The sequence below is a fragment of the Equus przewalskii genome, chromosome 27 (assembly GCF_037783145.1).
Source record: "Equus przewalskii isolate Varuska chromosome 27, EquPr2, whole genome shotgun sequence".
Classification (NCBI taxonomy): Eukaryota; Metazoa; Chordata; class Mammalia; order Perissodactyla; family Equidae; genus Equus; species Equus przewalskii.
In genome coordinates this window covers 3010834-3030531 of record NC_091857.1, presented here as the reverse complement: position 1 = coordinate 3030531, position 19698 = coordinate 3010834, and the positions used below count along the sequence as shown (strand labels likewise).

The 19698-nt window shown below is 37.5% G+C and overlaps 1 protein-coding gene across 2 annotated transcripts; it reads right to left on the bottom strand.

Annotated features, from left to right (window-relative positions):
* Positions 1 to 1371: 1371 nt before the first annotated feature.
* Positions 1372 to 18996, bottom strand: POU1F1 (POU class 1 homeobox 1). Of its 2 annotated transcripts, none has more exons than XM_008507555.2 (6): positions 18729 to 18996; positions 15800 to 15871; positions 7627 to 7851; positions 5363 to 5527; positions 4549 to 4609; positions 1372 to 3688 (listed from the first exon to the last, which is right to left on the bottom strand). In XM_008507555.2, exons 1-6 carry the CDS (start codon positions 18868 to 18870, stop codon positions 3478 to 3480), a joined length of 876 nt encoding a protein of 291 aa, XP_008505777.1. In that variant the 5' UTR covers positions 18871 to 18996; the 3' UTR covers positions 1372 to 3477. The 2 variants fall into 2 exon arrangements, with proteins under 2 accessions (XP_008505777.1, XP_008505778.1); XM_008507556.2 differs by having other exon boundaries at positions 15800 to 15949; positions 18729 to 18961.
* Between the last annotated feature and the right edge of the window lie 702 nt (positions 18997 to 19698).

The following is a 19698-nucleotide window of genomic DNA, read 5'->3' as shown; positions in this document are numbered from 1 at the left end:
AAATATTGGGTTTTTTTAAACTTGCTTTCCCTAACTTCCCATTTTTGGCAAAAGGATTTCTGTAGCAACTATATTCAAACAAGAGGTTGCCAATAGAAAGCAGAAGAATAAAGCAATTTCTCTGTTACCGAAAAGGATGCAGCCCAACATCGTATTCTGTACTGGATGTAAAAGTTGTGGATGGAAGAGGCTTCAGAGAAGCAGAATGTGGTACAAAGATGTCGATGCTAGCAGTGGTAACACCTGGTCTTAGAAAACACAAAGTGGCCATCTGTCAGGTGCTGATGCTGTGCAGACTGCTCTGCTCTGAAGAGAGGGCCTGGTTAGGGCCGGGGCTAGTGGGCGGCCTCAAGCCTGACCCTGTAGACCGGAGTGGGGAATCTGGCAGCCTGTGAGCCTTGCACTATTTGACCGCACAGTGATGTGTATTTTATCATTTGCATTTAAATGCCTTTAGGAGAAGCCTGCACTCCCCCCTCAGCCACATGTACATTCCTTACTAGCCCAGTAGCCACGCTTGAATCTGATCTCTGTGTGTGTAATTGAAATATGTACTTCTCTTCATACACTTCTATGTTAAAACTGTGTCCAGGTCTGAAAAGAGACCCATGGTGACCGTCTCCCTTGATGCCATTACTCTGCACGAATAGGTGTTTACAGCTACAGACAAACAGATCAGCTTTCCAATTTCCCCTCCTATAAGCGAGTCTCATGAAGGGATTTAAGACCATTCTTTGAATCTTAATTCCTTCCAGAGACAACTGGATTAAATCTGTCTTAGGGGAAGCCTGAGGATTGTGAAGGCTGACTTCAGGTACCCTACTGTTGGACATCACACATTTCACCCCCACTCCCCGCCATCCTCCCAGGAACTGGAAACATGGGAGCGGCCCGGTGGTGTGGTGGTTGGGTTGGTGCGTTCCACTTTGGTGGCCCAGGGTTTGCAGGTTCAGATCCTGGGCGTGGACCTAGCACCATTCATCAAGCCACACTGTGGCAGCATCCTACATAAAATAGAGGAAGATTGGCACAGATGTTAGTTCAACGACAATCTTCCTCAAACAAAAAAAGTGGAAGATTGGCAATGGATGTTAGCTCAGGACCAATCTTCCTCACAAAAAAAACACCACACACATATGTACACCTCCCATCCCCAAACACTGAAAATATTTCTTTAGATGACTCTTACCACCATTAGAGATGGAAAGGTAAACTATGAAGTAGTTTCTCAACCACCTCTACCAGGTAAAATTAAATGTGCCAGTTGGTGTAAGCGACAACAGGTCTTTCCATTTTAATGGACAACTCTACTGAATTCCTGAAGATTGATCACAGAGGAGCTCACAAGACCATCACGATGGACGGCTAAAGTCACCTTTTGATGTTTATTCCCAAAAGTATGAACATAGACACGGCACAGTAAGTTACATTTGTCATTTGTTTAAAATTCTAAACATTAACCATTTTCTGTTTTTAGAAAGGTCAGTATCTATTGAAATATTAATCTCAATGTAGTTAGAAAATACAGTCTCAAGACTCATTAATACAAATGAGTTAATAGTAAATACCAGTGCATTTGCAACTAATTTGTGAATAAAAAATAGCAATAACTAAAGAACTGCTATGTCAAGTGTAAGTATTGATTCAAAATAATTCCTTTTAGGGAGAAACATTGGTTCCCAATGCTAGTTGTATCTAAACTTGAAAAGAATGACCTTAATGGATGAATGTCTGATAATATTTTGGTCTAAACATAAATTTGTGGTGATGATGTGATATATACATGGCTGTTTTTGTTACAGAAAGTAAGGCAGATTAAACATCCCCAGCAGATTCATATTTAAAGTGCAAAAAAGTCACTATTCTAGATTTATATTGCATTACATTTTCCTTCTATTTGCAAGTTTCGAAGATGTGCATGTGTGTATTTTTGTGTGTAGATGTGTGTGTACATCCTACCCTGCCTCTTGCAAACTAGAGAATCGCTTCCCCAGTTAATGTGTGTGTTAAGCAGGGGAATTATCCAGAGAAGGCACTTATACACCCACATTGCTGAATAATTTGGAATTTACTCTTGAATAAGAAAAGCCATTATAAGTACATTGTATTTAACACCTCCTGGGTGTTACACGTGTGCTTAAGCATGGATGATCAGGCCACTGAAAACTGGTTTTTTTGTTAATATGTCAGTTTCTAGCCATCCAGTTAATGGTGATTATGTGTGCACAAACATGTATGATCTACGGAGACTGTGGCCTGTATAATGCTTGGTCTTTATTAATATCACAAAAAGCAGGCGACTAGACAGTATAATTTATTTAGTGAACATTCTAAATCAACAATAAAATTTGGTCTAATTGTTCCCATTTTTGGTGTATAAAATAAGTTAGATAAACATTGCCAGCAGATTTACATTCAAAGTGCAAGATAAGGCCGGTTTTTGATATTGATATCACATTACGGTTTGCTTCTACCTGCGAGTTTCCAAGAAGTGCATTCTTATAAATTAGATCTCTCCCTTGAGATACGATTCCCTGAATTGAAAAGCTCAATATATGAGACTTTCCTGTTAATAATAACTCATATTCTAACCAATTCAACCAAAAGTGATAGTCTTTTTTCATAGGATCCTAGATGACTTTCTGAGTTGTGAGGTTTCAAAAATAAATTGCGTAATTAAATTAGGCACCCTTCAAGTTTGAGGCCACTGTTAACAGCACACGCCTTCATTCCTTTAACAAATGCTGCATGCCCTGTATGAGCAACTGCTTTCCAGACACTGGAGAAGCATCAGCAAACTAGCCAGACAATTCCTGGCTCTGTCAGAGCGGACAGCGGAGCAGTGTGGGGCTCAAGAATTCATAACGGATATTTTCTATAGCTAAACATCAGAAAAGCCTCTTTTGAAACACTCTAGGCGCTATGCCCTAAATATTAGCTTCAAAGGTGTCACTTCTGATTAAGATCTATTCCTAAATGCAATAATACAATTCTAAGGTACCTCTGGCTCTTAAGTGCAAAAGTTTTAGTTCAAACAAACCATTAGAGCTGATGATAAGTAGGACCCTGGTGAAGGAATTTTCTAATTGGATCTTCTCTGGTGATATTTGTTAACTAGGTGACGTTAGTGACTGAAATATTAAAAAGCTAATATACAGCCTTTGAGAAATGAACCTTTAAACTAAAAGACCCATGTGCACACTCATGTGTGTGTGTGGAGAAAGAGAGACAATCATTGTTTTATTCCTATTAGTAACTTTGGCTTAAAACGTACACTGTGGCTTCTGAGAATAATTATTTTAAAGAAAATAATTCATCAACATAATTTAAATTGTATTAAAGTAGAAAAGCAAGTCTTCTGCGAAAGTTATTGATATAAAATGAGTTTTGAAGGCAACCAAATAACTAATTTCTATTTTTGTTGGAGAAGAGAAAGGAATGAAAATGAATCAGTTGGCTATTACACAATAGGAGATCTTATCTGCATTCAAGATGCTCCTTAGAAATAGTGAATAAACTCTGATTCAGACTTGTTTTCACCCGTTTTTCTCTTTGCCTTCGGTTGCAAAACCAAACTCTTACTACTTCTTTCTCCAGATTCAGTTCTTCAGCCATCCGCATGATCTCCTGAGAGGAAGGTTTATTCTGTTCTCCAAAGTGTCTCTCCAGAGCGTCTTTAGCAGCAATACTGGGAGGTGGGGCGAGAGGGGGAATAAAGGGTAAGATTATGTTTTGAGTGATGTTTTTGGCAGATCAAAATTAAGTTAGGTTGAATTTCCTAAACATTAACATGAAAAAGAAACTTAAAGACTCAAAACACTTTCAAAGCTCTTCAACAAAGATAAACGTAGAATCTATGGAACATTTCGATGCTTGTCTTGCGCAGGGTACTGTTTCCAGATTCACAGGAACAAGTAGGGGAAACCAGGCCTTGTGTTTATCCACTTTGTGCCACAAGAGGGCACTGACATTCTGAGAAGGAATGGAACGCTTCTGCAGGCATTTCTAAATGTCCCCAGAAATCAAGTAGGGTGTTTACAATAGACGATATAGTTAGTGACCAACTAACCGACCAAAACAAAACCTACAGTATTTTCGCGTTTCCTCTGTGAGCCTCACAGAGATTACACAAAGACCAACGAACAGTCTCTCCGGTTTGAAATGCAAGGGGTCCCCTTGGAGGTGCAGGGACTGAAGTACTGATCACTAGTTATGTTATTCTTCATAACATGGACACCATGTTGCCAGAGCAAGACTTGTATCTAACGAGACTTGTATCTAACAGAAGAGCGGAAACAGTCGCTCTTCTCAGAAGTGGCTGCTCAGGCTCTGCTTCATCCCAAACTGTGCGGAGCAGAAGTATTCTTGAATCAAACGGTACCTACTTTACATTAAATGTTTAAAATTACTAGCCCTCCATTTCTCACGATTCAGTTATTAAATGATGCTTTTTCACCTGTTTTGTCAATGGACTGTTCACCTTACATTTACATGTCACGGTGCACCCATGCTCATTCCATCTGTAAATTATGTTCCTTCCTCTAGTACCTTATCGTTGTTCTCCGTTTCCTTTTCCTTTCGTTTACTCCCACTTTTTCATTGTACAAAGCTGCAATGGAGAAAAGAGCGATAATTACAAAAACAAAGTAGGCAGTTTTTTTTAAACTATTAGATTTGGATTTCAAGTTTTCTTTATAAAACAATCTAAAATAAAATTACTACACATTTTTGTTTCAGAATTTTGCAGTCTACGTCACTTTATATTACAAGCCCCAGAGAAAAATGTTAACGCAGAAATAAATATTAACTTTGCAAAGACAGTTGTCTATAAATTGTATCCTTACATTACTTTTATTGGAACACTTGCTCTAAATGCTCTCAGACCTACTCTTTATCCAGCCTTGACATTAGTAGGACTAGATAACTTTATCACATTAAATTACTCATCTAGCTTATGTTATTTCACTAGGAAGAGTGGTGTATGAAATGCTCTGGTTACACTAAACTTAGGTTACAAGAGTAATTCATGTGCAATTACTACAGTGTAGCACAGAGGCAAAAAAAATCAGGATGTATTTAAAAAAAATCATCTCCCCACTTCACACCCATGCCACATTACCGAGAAGGCTCTCCTTCGATATCTTATTCTCTCTGTTCACCTTCTCCGTAAATTGATTTCTATGCTTGCATTGGCCTTCCTTTTTTATAGTGTGCTAAAATGAGATATTTATCTTTCATCTCAAAGAGAAAACCAAACCAAAACCAAACCCCAAAGCTCTCACTGTAGTGTCCTCCTCCCAGTTGAAGCCATCATCTTTTAGGTTAAAACATCACACAGCCCTCAGAAATAGCGCTTGGCTACCTCCTACTTGCTCAGCCTCCTCCAGCCATTTGGATAGGATTGCTTTCAGTTTGCACGCATTTTTAAAGCTGAGCTGCAGGTTTTCAAATCGGCAGATCGTTGTTTGGCTGAACTCAGAGCCGTGCACGGCCGCCAGCGCTTCCCCGACGTTCGTTTGGGTGTATCCTGGGAAAGGACAACAAAGACCGTCAGCTTCCGCTTTTCATGAAGCGTTCATTGTGGTCCATCATTGCACAAATCTGTGCATCTTTCTTTGTCAGCTATTGAATACTGCTTTTAAGAAATATATTTGTTGGCAATTTAAAGTTGTTTAGTAAGATTCAGTGTAAACTGTCCTGTACTTCAAAACGTATTCCTTCCAGTTAAATTATTTTTTTCTAGAAGTCAAAAAATTCAGATAGGAACATCTGCCATTCATAACATTTAGTCATATTGGACAGATAAGTCATAAACACCTTATAAACACTTAAAAATTCTTGCCCTATTTATCATTCTTATTAAAAATATCTGATGATATATGCTCAAAAATCTATCATGTATTAAATATAACGCATAAAATATATGATGATAGATCATAAATATTTTTATCTTAACTGTAAGAATGAAAAATTCAACTATATTTTTGAAAGGTACCAAATAAAACTGAGAATTGTTCTTACTTTCCCTAAAAACATGTTTATTATGAGAGTATGCTCACACATTTTATGTATACCTCTGAACACATTCATTATATTATTTGTTGATGCTTCTATCTCCAGGCAAAAGATATTCATTGATTGTCGCAAACGTTTTTAGAGTACAAGCTGATGTAAACCATCAATATAGAATTTGAAATATTCACAGCAAGAGAAATAGCAAACTGAAAATGAATGTTATAGAAATGCCTACTTCTGTGTTTATTGTGACTCCATATTAATTCAGGGCCTAAGGCTAGATGCCTGTATGTACAACGTGATTCCACATGGTGCCTATCAATAAGTATCATTACAAAATTACCTGGGGTTCATTCCACAAGTGCAGAGGTTTGAACTAACGTTATCAATCCATTAAAAAGAATACGCTATTTCATGAATTTAAATCAAAGTTAATTGTCATAGTTATTTTGTGTTAAAAACACCTTTCAATAGAAAATGAGCAAAGGCTACGCGAACAGACAGTTCACAGAAAAGGAACTGCAAATGACAGCCAAACACGGAAAGGACACATTTCAAACGTGACTCTTAAGAGAAATTGAAAATGAAACTACCAGGAGGTACCACTTTGACCTATCTGATTTTCAAAGATCCGAAAGATTAAAAGCACATTTTTCCTTCAACAGCTATTTATTTAGTCTATGTACCAGTCACTATTCTAAGTGCTGAAGATATAGCATTAAGGAGAAAACAAAAATGAATAAATAAATGAAAAACAAAACACTCCTGCCTTCATGGAGATTATGTTCTGAGGGGCAGCAAAAGAGACTCATGGTGGCAGTAAAATTTGGTACAACTTCTATGCAGACCCATTTGACAACATCTATCTAAATTACAAATACACAGACTCTTTAATCAAGCAATTTTGCTTTTAACACTTTTCCTATTCATATATTTATATAGCTGCAAAATGACATCTAAGCAGTTAATCATTGTGGCTTTGTGGCATAAGATTGGAGACCCCCTAAATTTACCATCAGTAGAGGACTGGTTAAATAAATTGTAGTACATTTATACAATGGAATTTGACAGATCTCTTTTAAAAAAACAAAAAAGCTCTCTAAAACCTAATACTCTAAAAGCTCTCCAAAATAAATAGTTAAATAAAAAAAAATCTGTGTGAAGAAAGAGAGATATTTCTTCGGGTATGCATAAGATATCTTTGGAAGGATACACAGGAAACTAGCAACACTGATCAACAGGAAAGACAAGCAAAAGGGATACATTGCCCTGGTGCTCTTTTATGGTTTTGAACCATACGACTCTATCATCTATTCGAAAGTTCAAATAAAATGTAGATTAAAATGGGCATTTCAAAACTTATCTTGAGGTGGGTAAGTTGAAAAAGAGTGCCATTAATTTAAAAATCTATGTATTCAGGCTGTTAAGAACTTACAAGGAAATGAAAGTTTTGCAGATATTCATAATTGGACTAACTTAAGTCCACAGTAGAAACGTAGAATGAGAACTGGCTTGGATTCTGAGCAGAGAATAAGAGAGTGAACAGTCACAGAGTAAAGATTCACAGACCAAGTTGTGTGCCCCATAAGAGCAATCTTAAAAAGCACATACCTAACTTAATTCTTCTCACTTTAAATTCATTGGCAAACTTTTCAAGTTCTCGGATTTCGGGAGAGTCCATGTCTATGGGCTCTTCAACCAATTTACTTTTCCGCCTGAGTTCCTGCTTGAAGTCAGCAGCTGCAGGGTCCTCTGCCAGGAGAGGCTGGTGCATGGGAGGAAAGCCATGCCCCAAGGTGTGGTCAGGAAACTTATAAAGACAAGGGGTTAAGCTACCTGTGAAGAAGCAAAGACAAGGAAAAGGCCATTTAATTGTCTCCCATTTCTATTACAAGAGGGGGTTTTGCCCGATAGAGCCCATTTTTCAGCTACAGCCAGTCTCGATTCTTAAAGGTTACCAGACATTCAGTCTTCTGAAGCAGAAGTCAGAGTAGCTTAGTATAAATGCGATTACTTATTTTTCACCTTCCCCAGAGCAGCAAAAACAAAGATAATGCCAAAGGAAACAAGCTGGGAATTGCAAATAATTAAAATAGAAATTAAAAAAATCTCTTAGAAGTGTAAGTTTTTCCTCTTAAAAGACACCTATTCTCGGGAATCTGAGGTTCAACTCTAACCAGAATGTATGTTTTGATCATTGAACAAATAATCTGTGATGTTTGTTACCATCAAGGCGCAGGGCTAAGTATTATGCTGGAAAGTTTTCTTATGATTGGGAAATTGATTTTACAATATTAAAAGGCCTCACTGTTTTATCAGTACATACTTAATTTCACTGGGAAATAATCACATCTTTTTTTAATTTAACAAAGGCAAGTAAAAGAAAATTATGAGAACATAAAACAGGTTAATATGGTTAAATAGATTCAAAGAATAGACATTAACAAAAGGTAACTTTAAAAGTTCTATTAAAAAGTCATCAAGAGGGGCTGGCCCTGTGGCCGAGTGGTTAAGCTCGCGTGCTCCGCTGCAGGCGGCCCAGTGTTTCGTTGGTTCGAATCCTGGGCGCGGACATGGCACTGCTCATCAGACCACGCTGAGGCAGCGTCCCACATGCCACAACTAGAAGGACCCACAACAAAGAATATACAACTATGTACTGGGGGGCTTTGGGGAGAAAAAGGGAAAAAGTAAAATCTTAAAAAAAATAAATAAATAAAATAAAAAAGTCATCAAGAAGATTTCTTAAAAACTATATGATATAATGGAATCTTTTCTGATAAGTTTTTTTAGAAGCAAAAATAAATGGCATAGAGGGCCAGCCCCGTGGTGTAGTGGTTAAGTTTGGCACGATCCACTTCGGCAGCCCAGGTTCACAGGTTCAGATCCTGGGTGTGCACCTACACCTCTCATCAGCCATGCTCTGATGGGGACCCATACACAAAATACAGGAAAACTGGCACAGATGTCAGCTCAGGGCCAATCTGTCTCAGCAAAAATAATTTAAAAATAAATGGCAAAGAAGTGTTCAATTCTCGATATGATACGTGAGCACTCACAGTTGATGAAGCATTGAGTTGATGAAGTGGGTTAAATGATAAATCACAAAAAAGCTAAAAGAGCTAATCTTTTTAAATTGCTTCCAGATTTCATTCTTCATTAGGAAAGAAGAGTATATCTCAGTTGGGGAGTGAGGTGAGAGGATGGTACATAATCCAGATTCCCCCACATTTTGTTTCTGTTTTCTTCATCAATACATTAAAATGTTTATTGATAGAGATTTCACTTCAACTGATATTAAATGACACATGTATAACCAAGACATTTTGATATAAATGAAATATTGATTAATTAATCATTTTTCTTATGAGTATAAATAAATATTTAAACTAAAAATAAATTACTACATATGCACAGTAATCATTCTTGGAAACTTGCTGAAAAAACATCAAGAGTTTATGCTACCTATAATTTCTCCATAAATACATTCACAAATTAAAGACATTAGTAATAATGTATTTTGCCAAAATGTATAAATCTTACATTATATATCAATATGTAATGAGCAAACAATAGCATAAGTCAGCAAATTGTTGGCTTCTATTATTTATATGAAAATATGTAATTATAAAGTGTACCCTTATCCGACAAACTATATATATTATTTTTGTGAAGCAAAATAAACATGCAAGTGAAAGATTAAACAAAATGACATAAAATAAATTTGGTAGGCTCACAGCCAAAAATATATTTAAAGAGAAACTATTCCTGTTAGAAAATTCATGCTACTTCTGCAAACCAAAATTACTCAGTTTTCCTTTGTAAAAGTCAGTCAATCATCCACTTTTTACTTTAGTGTGTGGTATATTGGTCAGACCACACAAAATACTAAAAGAGCAATTTTATAAATTTTCAACTTACTGCAAGCTCATTTTTGAAGATGTTTATTGCTTTTGGTGTTCATTTTTTAGCTTGCTATTAATTTTAGACTTCTGCTAGTTGAAATAAAAGAAAAGACTAATATATGTAAAAAGAAAACTGATTACGTTGATTTCAGTATCTGCTTAATGTTTAGCTCAAGACTTTTCTTTCACTTATGCTTTCAGAGTTGGTTCTTATAGATATGGTAAAATCACTTCTTTCATCATTCAAGAATATCAAACATCACTTAATGCACTTAATGATGAAATAGTCTGAGAAACAATAAAAACAGAGAAGAAAATCAGACTGCTATTTGATTTTGCACATTTACTATATTTTAAGAGACTTTAGACAACTCATTTAACCTCTGTCTAATTATTTTTATTTCACGTAAGTAATTCGTTGCATATCTTTCACGTGAGCATCCCGTGAGGGCCGAATCCGTTCGCGATCTTGACCATGATTTTCCACTTTTCTTGCCGATCATAACCAGGCACTGCTATGAATCCTCCATGTGATACTTTGCACCGTGTTCATTGTACATTTGTCATCTTCTGACCTTTATATAAACAAGTTCGGTAGCAAGGATATGTATTTTTTACCCATAGTTTAAAATTTAGGACATTTAAGTGAAAAGAAGTTACATAACTTTCCTCGGGTGCCACAATGAATTAACCATGTGGTGGAAACTAGAAGTGAAGTTCAACGAGCGCGGCGACAAACCACATCGAAACCACCGCCTCGTTCATTCCCAGGCGGGGTGTACTCAAGGAAACTGACTTTCCTTTAAAGGCTTTTCCTGCAGATTAAACACGTGTAGCTACATTAAACACATGCTTTCAGACAAAAATATCATTATTTATTGAAGTATTAGAAGTGCGCCATCCCTAGTTTTGGAAAATTTTAAAGGTAGTTTACACATTATAAATACTCTGGATAAATAAATATTTAGAAAATGAATTTGAACATAAGCCCATGAACAGCACACAGAATATGCCATGTTCAAAGGTTTGGCATCCAGAGACAAAAAGGAAAATACATGACATGTGATGCGTTTTCATTTTTCATTAAGTGCAAGTATCCACAGTTATTGGCGGGGACCGTTTCCCCGGAACTAACTTTAGACAGAAATGGACAAGGACAGTCACGGCCCAGACAGACAAGCTGCAGTTTCCATCACATGGTCCTGGATTCGGAGGTGAGTGGAGAGTGACTGGTATGGTTAATATGGGAAGATATTTTTTAAATCTTTCTAAAGCCCGGATTATTAAAAAAGGGGGAAAGAAGGGGCTGGCCCCGTGGCCGAGTGGTTAAGTCCGCGCGCTCCGCTGCAGGCGGCCCAGTGTTTCGTCGGTTCGAATCCTGGGCGCGGACATGGCACTGCTCATCAAACCACGCTGAGGCAGCGTCCCACATGCCACAACTAGAAGGACCCACAACGAAAAATATACAGTTATGTACTGGGGGGCTTTGGGGAGAAAAAGCAAAAAAATTAAATCTTTAAAAAAAAAAAGGGGGAATGAAGGGAGGAAGATAAAAGATGTGGTGAGTCATGTGCAGCAGAAGCCTCCTGAACAATTTCCAAAACATTGATAAACCAAAATTGTCTATAGCTTAGACAAGCGTATGCCTAAGGAGCTTGAAGTTTGGCACACTTTTTTTTACAACCCACAGTGTATTTTTGCATGGCAGAGTAATCCACCACAGCCTTTCTGAATTGCTCAGTATGTATCTCTGCGTGGCAGAGCGGGAGAGGAACAGAGGGACATCTTTTACAGCAGGCAGTCGGGAGGCAGACGTCCAGCTTGCCTTGCTGGGCCCTGGCTCAGTCAACCACGGCGTGGGGCAAATTGCTCTTCCGCAGCACGTGGCTCTGCCAGATACTAACCGACAACATCTCTGAGGTTACTGGCTTGAAGCCTGAACGGAACAGGGAAGCAGAGGAACACAGTAAAGTCCACCGCCCTGCTGTAGATATGCAGAGGAACAAGCGTCGGAACATCTCCCTTTTCTTCTCCCTCGTGCACGACCATGTGAAGCTCATCATAGATTTGAATCCTGATCTTTTCTCCTCTGTGCACTGGTAAACCCTATCCATGTACAACAGGGGTCTTCTGCCTGGTGTGGTAAAGTAACTTTATTTGGAACACAGCCATGCCCATTTGTGTACGTATTGCCTGTGGCTGCTTTCCTGCGACCTTGACTGAGTGGAGTAGGTGAGACAGAGATTATAAAACTCAGGGAAAATATATCACGTTACTGCTGCTGAAAGGGCTTTCATGATCCAGAGGCAAAGGATCGTCAGAATTACTCCTTCCTTCAGAGTCGGCACAAGCAGAACAAGTTAGGGAAAAAGAATAAATAAAAGAGATGAAAAGAAAAGAAAGAAAAAGGAAGACAACTTAAGGATAAAGAGATGGACTCCAAAGCAGGCCTGTGCGTCAACTGTCAGCCTGGTTTCTGTAGCCGTTTGCGTTAGCCCAGCTGGAGAGGGTCCTCTCAGCCAGAATAGTCTTTTCTCTTACTGTCCACTTCTCATAAAAGAGAACATACCTTCATCTTCTTGGTTAACTTGCAAACATCAGCTATTTTGCTTTCTTCTTAAAATTAAGTTTTGAATAAGGAGTCTTCTACCACATCTTGGGTGGCCACCATACCATCTAACTTGCTGGGTTCAACAGTCATGGCCGTGGGCTCATTTGCTCAGGTTCCACAGGATGGTGGAAGGGTGGACAGCCCGTCGAGCTTGCTCCTAAGCCTCACCCCGCTTTAGACACTGGAGGACAGAAATAGTCTCAGATATCCAGGACTCAGAGTGTCGAGAGGTTTTTGTTATTGTTTTGTTTTGTTTGTGTTTATCTAGAAGAGATTATGAATGGCATTTCTAATTCCCTGTTTCCTGTTACCCATACTGCAGACTGTTGAATTATCTAAATTCTCATGAGTGAAGGGGCAGAAGGAATTTAGCTGCAGCTGTATAGTAAAGAGAAGATCAGGGAGGAAGCCAGGTTGAGCTGGGACAAATTTGCCACAACTTTATAGAGCTGTGGTACCCACCTCCACTTGGATATAAAGAGATTGAAACTCAGAGACATTAAGTGGCTTGAACCAAGTTCATAGTTAGTTCATGGTGTGGCTAATTCATTGCTCCCAATTAGTCCTTCTCTTTGGTATGCCCCCACCTGGACTATGAGGCACAGTGGGCTCATCTGAGGATTAAAGTCCCCCCACCAACCTTAACAAGATATTAGCTGGAGCCCTTCCTTTCCAGTGCGTTATTCAGTTAATGAAATGCTCAAACAGATGTAAGCATCAGAGTATGGGTAATAGAATAACCACATAAAATAAAGCAATGTCACATCCTTCGGAACATAGTTCTTTGTGTTGCTTCTCTTTTCTATGGCAGACGTGACAATGAGCTTGTCTTTGTTGATGCTGATAAGACACTTCCCTGGGTTGTGTGGAAGTGGCTGATTTGATGAATGCCTTGAGATGTCTCAGAAAATTCAAATGACATAACCAGGTTTCTCTTGTGTATTTTGTGCCTTTGCTCTCTTATTTCTTAATTCATGTGTTTTATAACTCAATTTGTCTACCTTCTCTGGGGATGAAAGCAGGAGAATTCACATTCTCTGAGATTTAATCTTCCATGATGCAAATGCTAATACTTAATATATGTCAAAATGGTGACATTCTAACAGAGTGTAAAGCATATCACATTTTAATGATATCCCTCTCAAAAATATTCAAATATAATCTCTATGCTTTCCATGGTGGGTTTTTCTTTCAGTGACAAAGTATATTCAATTTACTTTCTAAGACGACAGTTATCCCTCCAAATCTTAGGATAACCACTTTGCTCCTGATGTCGCTAACCCAGGCTTTGAGTAATTTTAAGGGGCTTTTCCGGGGACCTCTCCTTTTTAACTGCGATGAGGAAGAGGGTTTGCGGAGTGCTTATTGGAGGAAGCACAATCTGAGCTGCCTGTGGACTCCCCGGGGGAACCTGGGCCTGTTCACGGCCATCCTGGAAGCTGGAAGGATGTCAGAATTCTCAAGCCAGTTGCGAACTCACTAGGCCAGCAGCTGTGGGCCTTGATCTGGGGGGAGGGAGGTGGTGCCAAACCCATCTTAAAGACTGGTCTGTCGCTGATTCCGTCTTGGTGCTAACTTCTCTCCATGGCTGCCTCTTGCTGCATTGAGCAGCTGTCTAAAGCTGCACCCGGGCTCATGGGAGTCACTGTGAGCGAATAGCAAGGCTGCTCCTTCAAGAGAGAGCAGCACGCGGCCAAGTGCTTGTCATTCCTCTTCCACAGTCAAAATGGGGCAGCGCCACACAAAGGATTCTGCCTGCACCTCCAGTGGCCAAATGCACATCATTTTACTACTTTACAATGAAAGTAGTTCATCATCAGCAGGGGCTGTTCTCATAACTGTGAACGCCGATTACGAACTCTATGAATCATGAATGATCAGTTTTCAAAGGGGAGGGAAAAAATACAGCTTTCCTTATTTCTTAATTATTAAAAAGAGATGTCAGGACTTACAGGTGATCATTAAGAACATCAGTTTTCCTTTTACCATAAAGGTGAGGATATGAGCTTATTCAGACTACCGCTTGATAGAATGTAAGAGAAGCTAATTTACTCTGGAATATTTTATTTTAAAGTTTTATTTAGTCTTAAACTGAAAAAAATTTCAGAAATTAAAGTTTGGTGAGCTAAATTCTTTGTTCAATTTTATTCAAATTTATAGGCGTATGTCCATATTTGATTGTTTTATTACTTACTCTAGATGATGACAAAACACAAGAAAAGATTGCCCTAATATGTGATTCCTTTATGCAAAGTTTCGCTCCTGCATCACACAAGCATGCACACACACACACGTGCGCACACGCACACAGATGCACTCATGTTCTCACTGAGCCATAATATTTTTCTCCCTGCTACTGTAATAAATATAAAAGATCAAAGAATATCTAAAAAAGACAATCTGTTCAGAACAAAATTGTGCGCTTTATTAAACCATTAAAACCCTTTCTCTGGCCAGATCCTAAAATTAAGTCAGAAATTTTGTGATGAGTGGATCTCTTCAGCCGAATTTTCTTCTTAAGAAACGTGCTATTGATGCCTTCAGACACACATAAATGAATAAGAAGTTCATCCTGATTTCATGACGCTCTACTTATCCAAAGGAGAAACAGATGTAAGTTCACCTATTTCAATCTCATTTGAGACTCAGAGGCAGCTCACAGAGGGCTGCCACAGCCTCAAACAACCATTACTAAAGCCACTACAAACCACCCTTACCCTTCAATGACTTGCGAATCTTTATGGACCAAATGTCCAGAAGAAACGTTGGTTGAGGGACATGTTCTATAAAGCCGTGCTGTCTGCTTTGGTAGCTACATGAGCGCTTAAAATGTGGCCAGTGCCACTGAGGAACTAAATTTTAAATTTGACCTTATTTTAGCTAATTTACATTTAAATTTAAACAGCTACATGAGGCTAGTGGCTACCTTATTATTACTGGAGGCAAGCCCACCAATAGCCTCAACAAGTAACCATCAGCAGTTTGACAGTAGTGAATTAGAATGAAAATCGTACAAGACAAAGCACAGGAGTTGAGAAGCGCAACGGCTGAGGAGTGTGTGGAATAGGAACAAGCGGGCGTAACCGCCATGGTCTCTGAAGGCATCACAGAGCAGAGAACGTTTCAATAAGTGGTGGTTTTACCAGCAATTTCCTAGGTTAGGAGATTAGAATTTCACAATACACTCTGGTCAAGATTCCATCAGAACCAGGAAATCCATCGAAGTGTTCCCAAATTCAATTTCATATGTAAAGACAACTTTTCTTACCTGCCATCACGCCATAGGTTGATGACTGGTTTCCATAGTGACAGGAAGGAACAGAGTAATGAAGTCCTGTTGCTGTGTTTCCCAACGTTGTCACCGAGAAATACGTGCACAAACATTTAGGAGTTTGGATCAAAGACAAAATAGACGGGACTGGTAAGAAAATGTATGAGGATTCAAGACACATTCGTTTCATTTCAAGAATACACATTTATGCAATTCTTCAAGTTATATGCCAATAACTTTTCTTATTTGGGGAAATTCTCTGATGAGTAAGTTGAAACTAGGGGTCAATTTGTCTCAAGTAATGAGATCGTAAATCATCAAAGTGAACTATAGCCTTCATTAATTATCCTGTGCTCTATGAACAGCTGACTGACCAGTTTGGACCTTGGCTAATCGAAAGTTTCTGAATTATTGTAGATTCCATCTAATATAAACATTGCAACAAACCTACTAAAGAATAGCCTCTTAAAATTCTTGTATAACATAGTATTATAGAGTGGTCTTTCTGGAAGAATGAACAGAGAAATCTACTATTGAACATGCTTTACTTTTATTTTCCTAACAAATTTCTTCCATCAAAGGAGAAATGGCAGAGCAACTAGCCTCCTATTCGATACAATCACAAAAGTTCCACTAAATTCAGAGGTTTATGAAAAACTTGTGACAATGTATTTATGTTGAGGTCGAAACTATGAGGTTGTAGGTTTTCTGAATGCATGCAATCAATTCAACAATTCTAATGATAAAGCTGGTCAAAAAATAAATTCACTCATTATTGAGAGGCTTATGGTCTATAAAGATTGAATCTATTATATTAATATAAGCTCATTCTTGAATAGTTCTATGCCTTGTGGAATCAATGTGTATTTTGAAAGTAAATTTGAATTACTAAGCTTTCATCAAGCTTTAAACATGACTCACCAAGTTGACTAAAAGCATAGACTATTGGTAATAAAATCACCAGCCAATGTTTCCTTATGTGTTTTATTTTCTCATTTTTCCTTCATGTCCTGAATATAATGGTGAATTTTTAGGAATATAACATACTTATATCTTCTTGAATAAAAAGAAAAGATATAAAGTGTAGAATTAGGATCCTCTGAAAATACTGAGATATAATCTAGTGAATAAAGATGAAGTCTCTCCAGAATTTTCTCTAACTATAGATCAATCTTTAATATTTAAAAATATCTGCATGAATTTTTATGGAACAACTGACATGTAGGATGAACTGGAGCTATTTTACATTAGAATGTGACACATAAAAATCTTACTGTGCATTCCAAAATTAAAAAAACTTGAAGCACATTTAAATACCCAAGTGCTTTTCCCATTATAACCAGTATTTCTAATTCCTTAGGCAATTAGATGTATATGATTATAGTTTGATGGAAAAATTATAAAATCAATGCTATTATCATTTAAAACATATTTAGGTCATTTTAACTGATTATTAATTGTTTTACTTCCAAGGTTTAAATACTTTTTGTTTCTCTGATTTGGGGGAAGTTGTATAAAGGGTAGGTTGATTTACTAAATGCATTATTAATTTATTTTTAAATAAATAAGTAGGATTTTGAGCCTAAACTTGTTAAATCATAACCTCAATTCTAAATGTTATTTTCATTCTGGCCAAATACTATTCATGCACAGTAGATTAAACAAGTAATGTATTGTTCTCCTCATCCCCAATCTGTAGAGAGATCTTTTATTTAAAATATACAGTTAGCTAAGTGATAATTGTTTAAACATATTTATAGCACTTTTTTTGGTAAAAAAAAGTTTATATCTTCCAAAAAATATGTTTGAGGATATTTTCATTATTATCTTTTTAATTAAATTATAAGAATCTTTGGTAGATGAAAAAAAATCTTCCCATTAGTGATTTTACCAAAGTCCAGGTACAAAATCTCTAGATTCTTTAAAAGTCAGTTGAAGATTAATGTCAAATTTATATATATGTTTGGAAACTGCATAATAAAAGATAAAGCTCACATCCTCTAACTCAGAATATAAATGTATCAACTCAAATTTTCATTTTTAAACGTATAAGATTTAGTTCATATTTAAATTGTTTTTAAAACAAGTAGAAAGTGAATGGTATATTGTTATTTAGCGAAAGAAATTTACTCAATTCAAGACTTTGTCCATTTATAAATCTGCTTTAAAACACTTTATTTGTTCCTGTATAGAGAAGGGATGCATTAGCAAACATACTTATTTGATTGATTGTGTTTAAGACAATATATTTAAATTCCCAAGTTTAATTTTTATTTAAGAAAGTTACATAAGAAAAAAATAAAACTTGGTTAGAGATTGAAGTCTCTTCAGAACTCAGTCTTGAGAAAATTTAACTCAGTGGGCTCTAAATGTTATGTACTGCTTCCAAAGTTGATTTTCGAGCTTTGAATTATGCTAAAAAGTTACGATTGTTAAAATTATTTAATTAATTTATTCTTTGAAATCCATTGTTGTTGGTATTGGGAATCATTTAGTTGTGTTTATATGGCTTTTTTAGACACGGTAGCAAATGTAATCTAAAAACCAAATAAATCTTTAAGATAAAGAAGTAAAGCCTTTTAAACCTTAAATTATTTTAGACTCTTTAGTTTTGTTCCTTATCTATAAAAATTTCCATTAAAATAGTTTTAAGATTAAAAAGAGCCAAAGTCACTGTTTGCTTATGTAGAAAACAGATCATTATAATAAAACCAACAGTAATTTAAATTACTACACTTACTAACACTTCCTGAAAAATTTCTTAGGCATTTTGGCTTTTCAAACATCCTTAATATTTAACTCAAAACATATTTAAAATGAAGGAGAAAATAAAAGGAGCAAAGAGATTCTAAACTAACAAGCTTCCAAGCCTCCATTCTGCAGTCTTGAGGCCCGGCCTCGCGCGGACCGCGAGCGGAGTCGGTACCTGTGGACATCACGTTGGTGGCGTGGTTGGAGACCGGTAGGCACTCGGCAGCGCTGTGATGCATGATCAGGGGCAGAGCTGCTGAAGACTCGGAATTCAGAGGCATAAAGGTATCAGCCGAAGTAAAAGGTTGGCAACTCATTCCCACAAGAGAGTAGAAAAATGAGGAGAACTGCTGCTCCCCAAATCAGGGCGTTATTCTATTATCGTCTCCAAGGGCCGTTTCAAATCTCACTCCTGCATACATACATCAGGGAGGCTCTGGGGCGCGGGCGGGCGCGTGCTGGCGGTTATACTGCAGGGAAATCCCTTTATACATGTTAATCATCTGTTCCCAGGGGTATTGCCGTATCAATCTGAACCTTCTTCCTCTCAACCAAACGTAATTCATGCCCAAGAGGGAAGCTGGTTCTTGTACAGACTGAGGGGAAAGGAGAAATCTGAAACTTTATGTGACAACTTCAGTAATTCAGGTGTTTTAGGAAGGAATGAAGAACTTCACTAGAGTGTCCCCCAAAGAAATCATGCTACGATGGATTGAAAAGTACTAGGTGTCTTTCTGCTACTAACACAATGACAAATTTATATATATGAGATTTCTTCCGGGAACTTCTCATTAAATCTGCAAAATAATGTCAAACAAGTACTCACTACATAATCTTAAGAAACTGTGAACTTCTACGTTGATTTCAGTTTACTCATCGAGAATGAACATTATTTAGTCAGCTCTCTCTAGACGTCGACACTGTTCTAGGCGCTTCCTCCGGTTGTGTCAGCAATCTCGGACCAGCCCTGTGAGTTCCGTGCCATCCTCACTAAACTCGACTGTGCCAGAGCCTCTGATCTTAGCCGTTCCACTCCAGAGCCTGCACTGAGTGTAAATCTTCCACCGAAATACATTGACAATATGTGAGGATGAAAAAGATAATATACTACCAGCAATTGATTCAAAGGTAAATATCAGTATCAT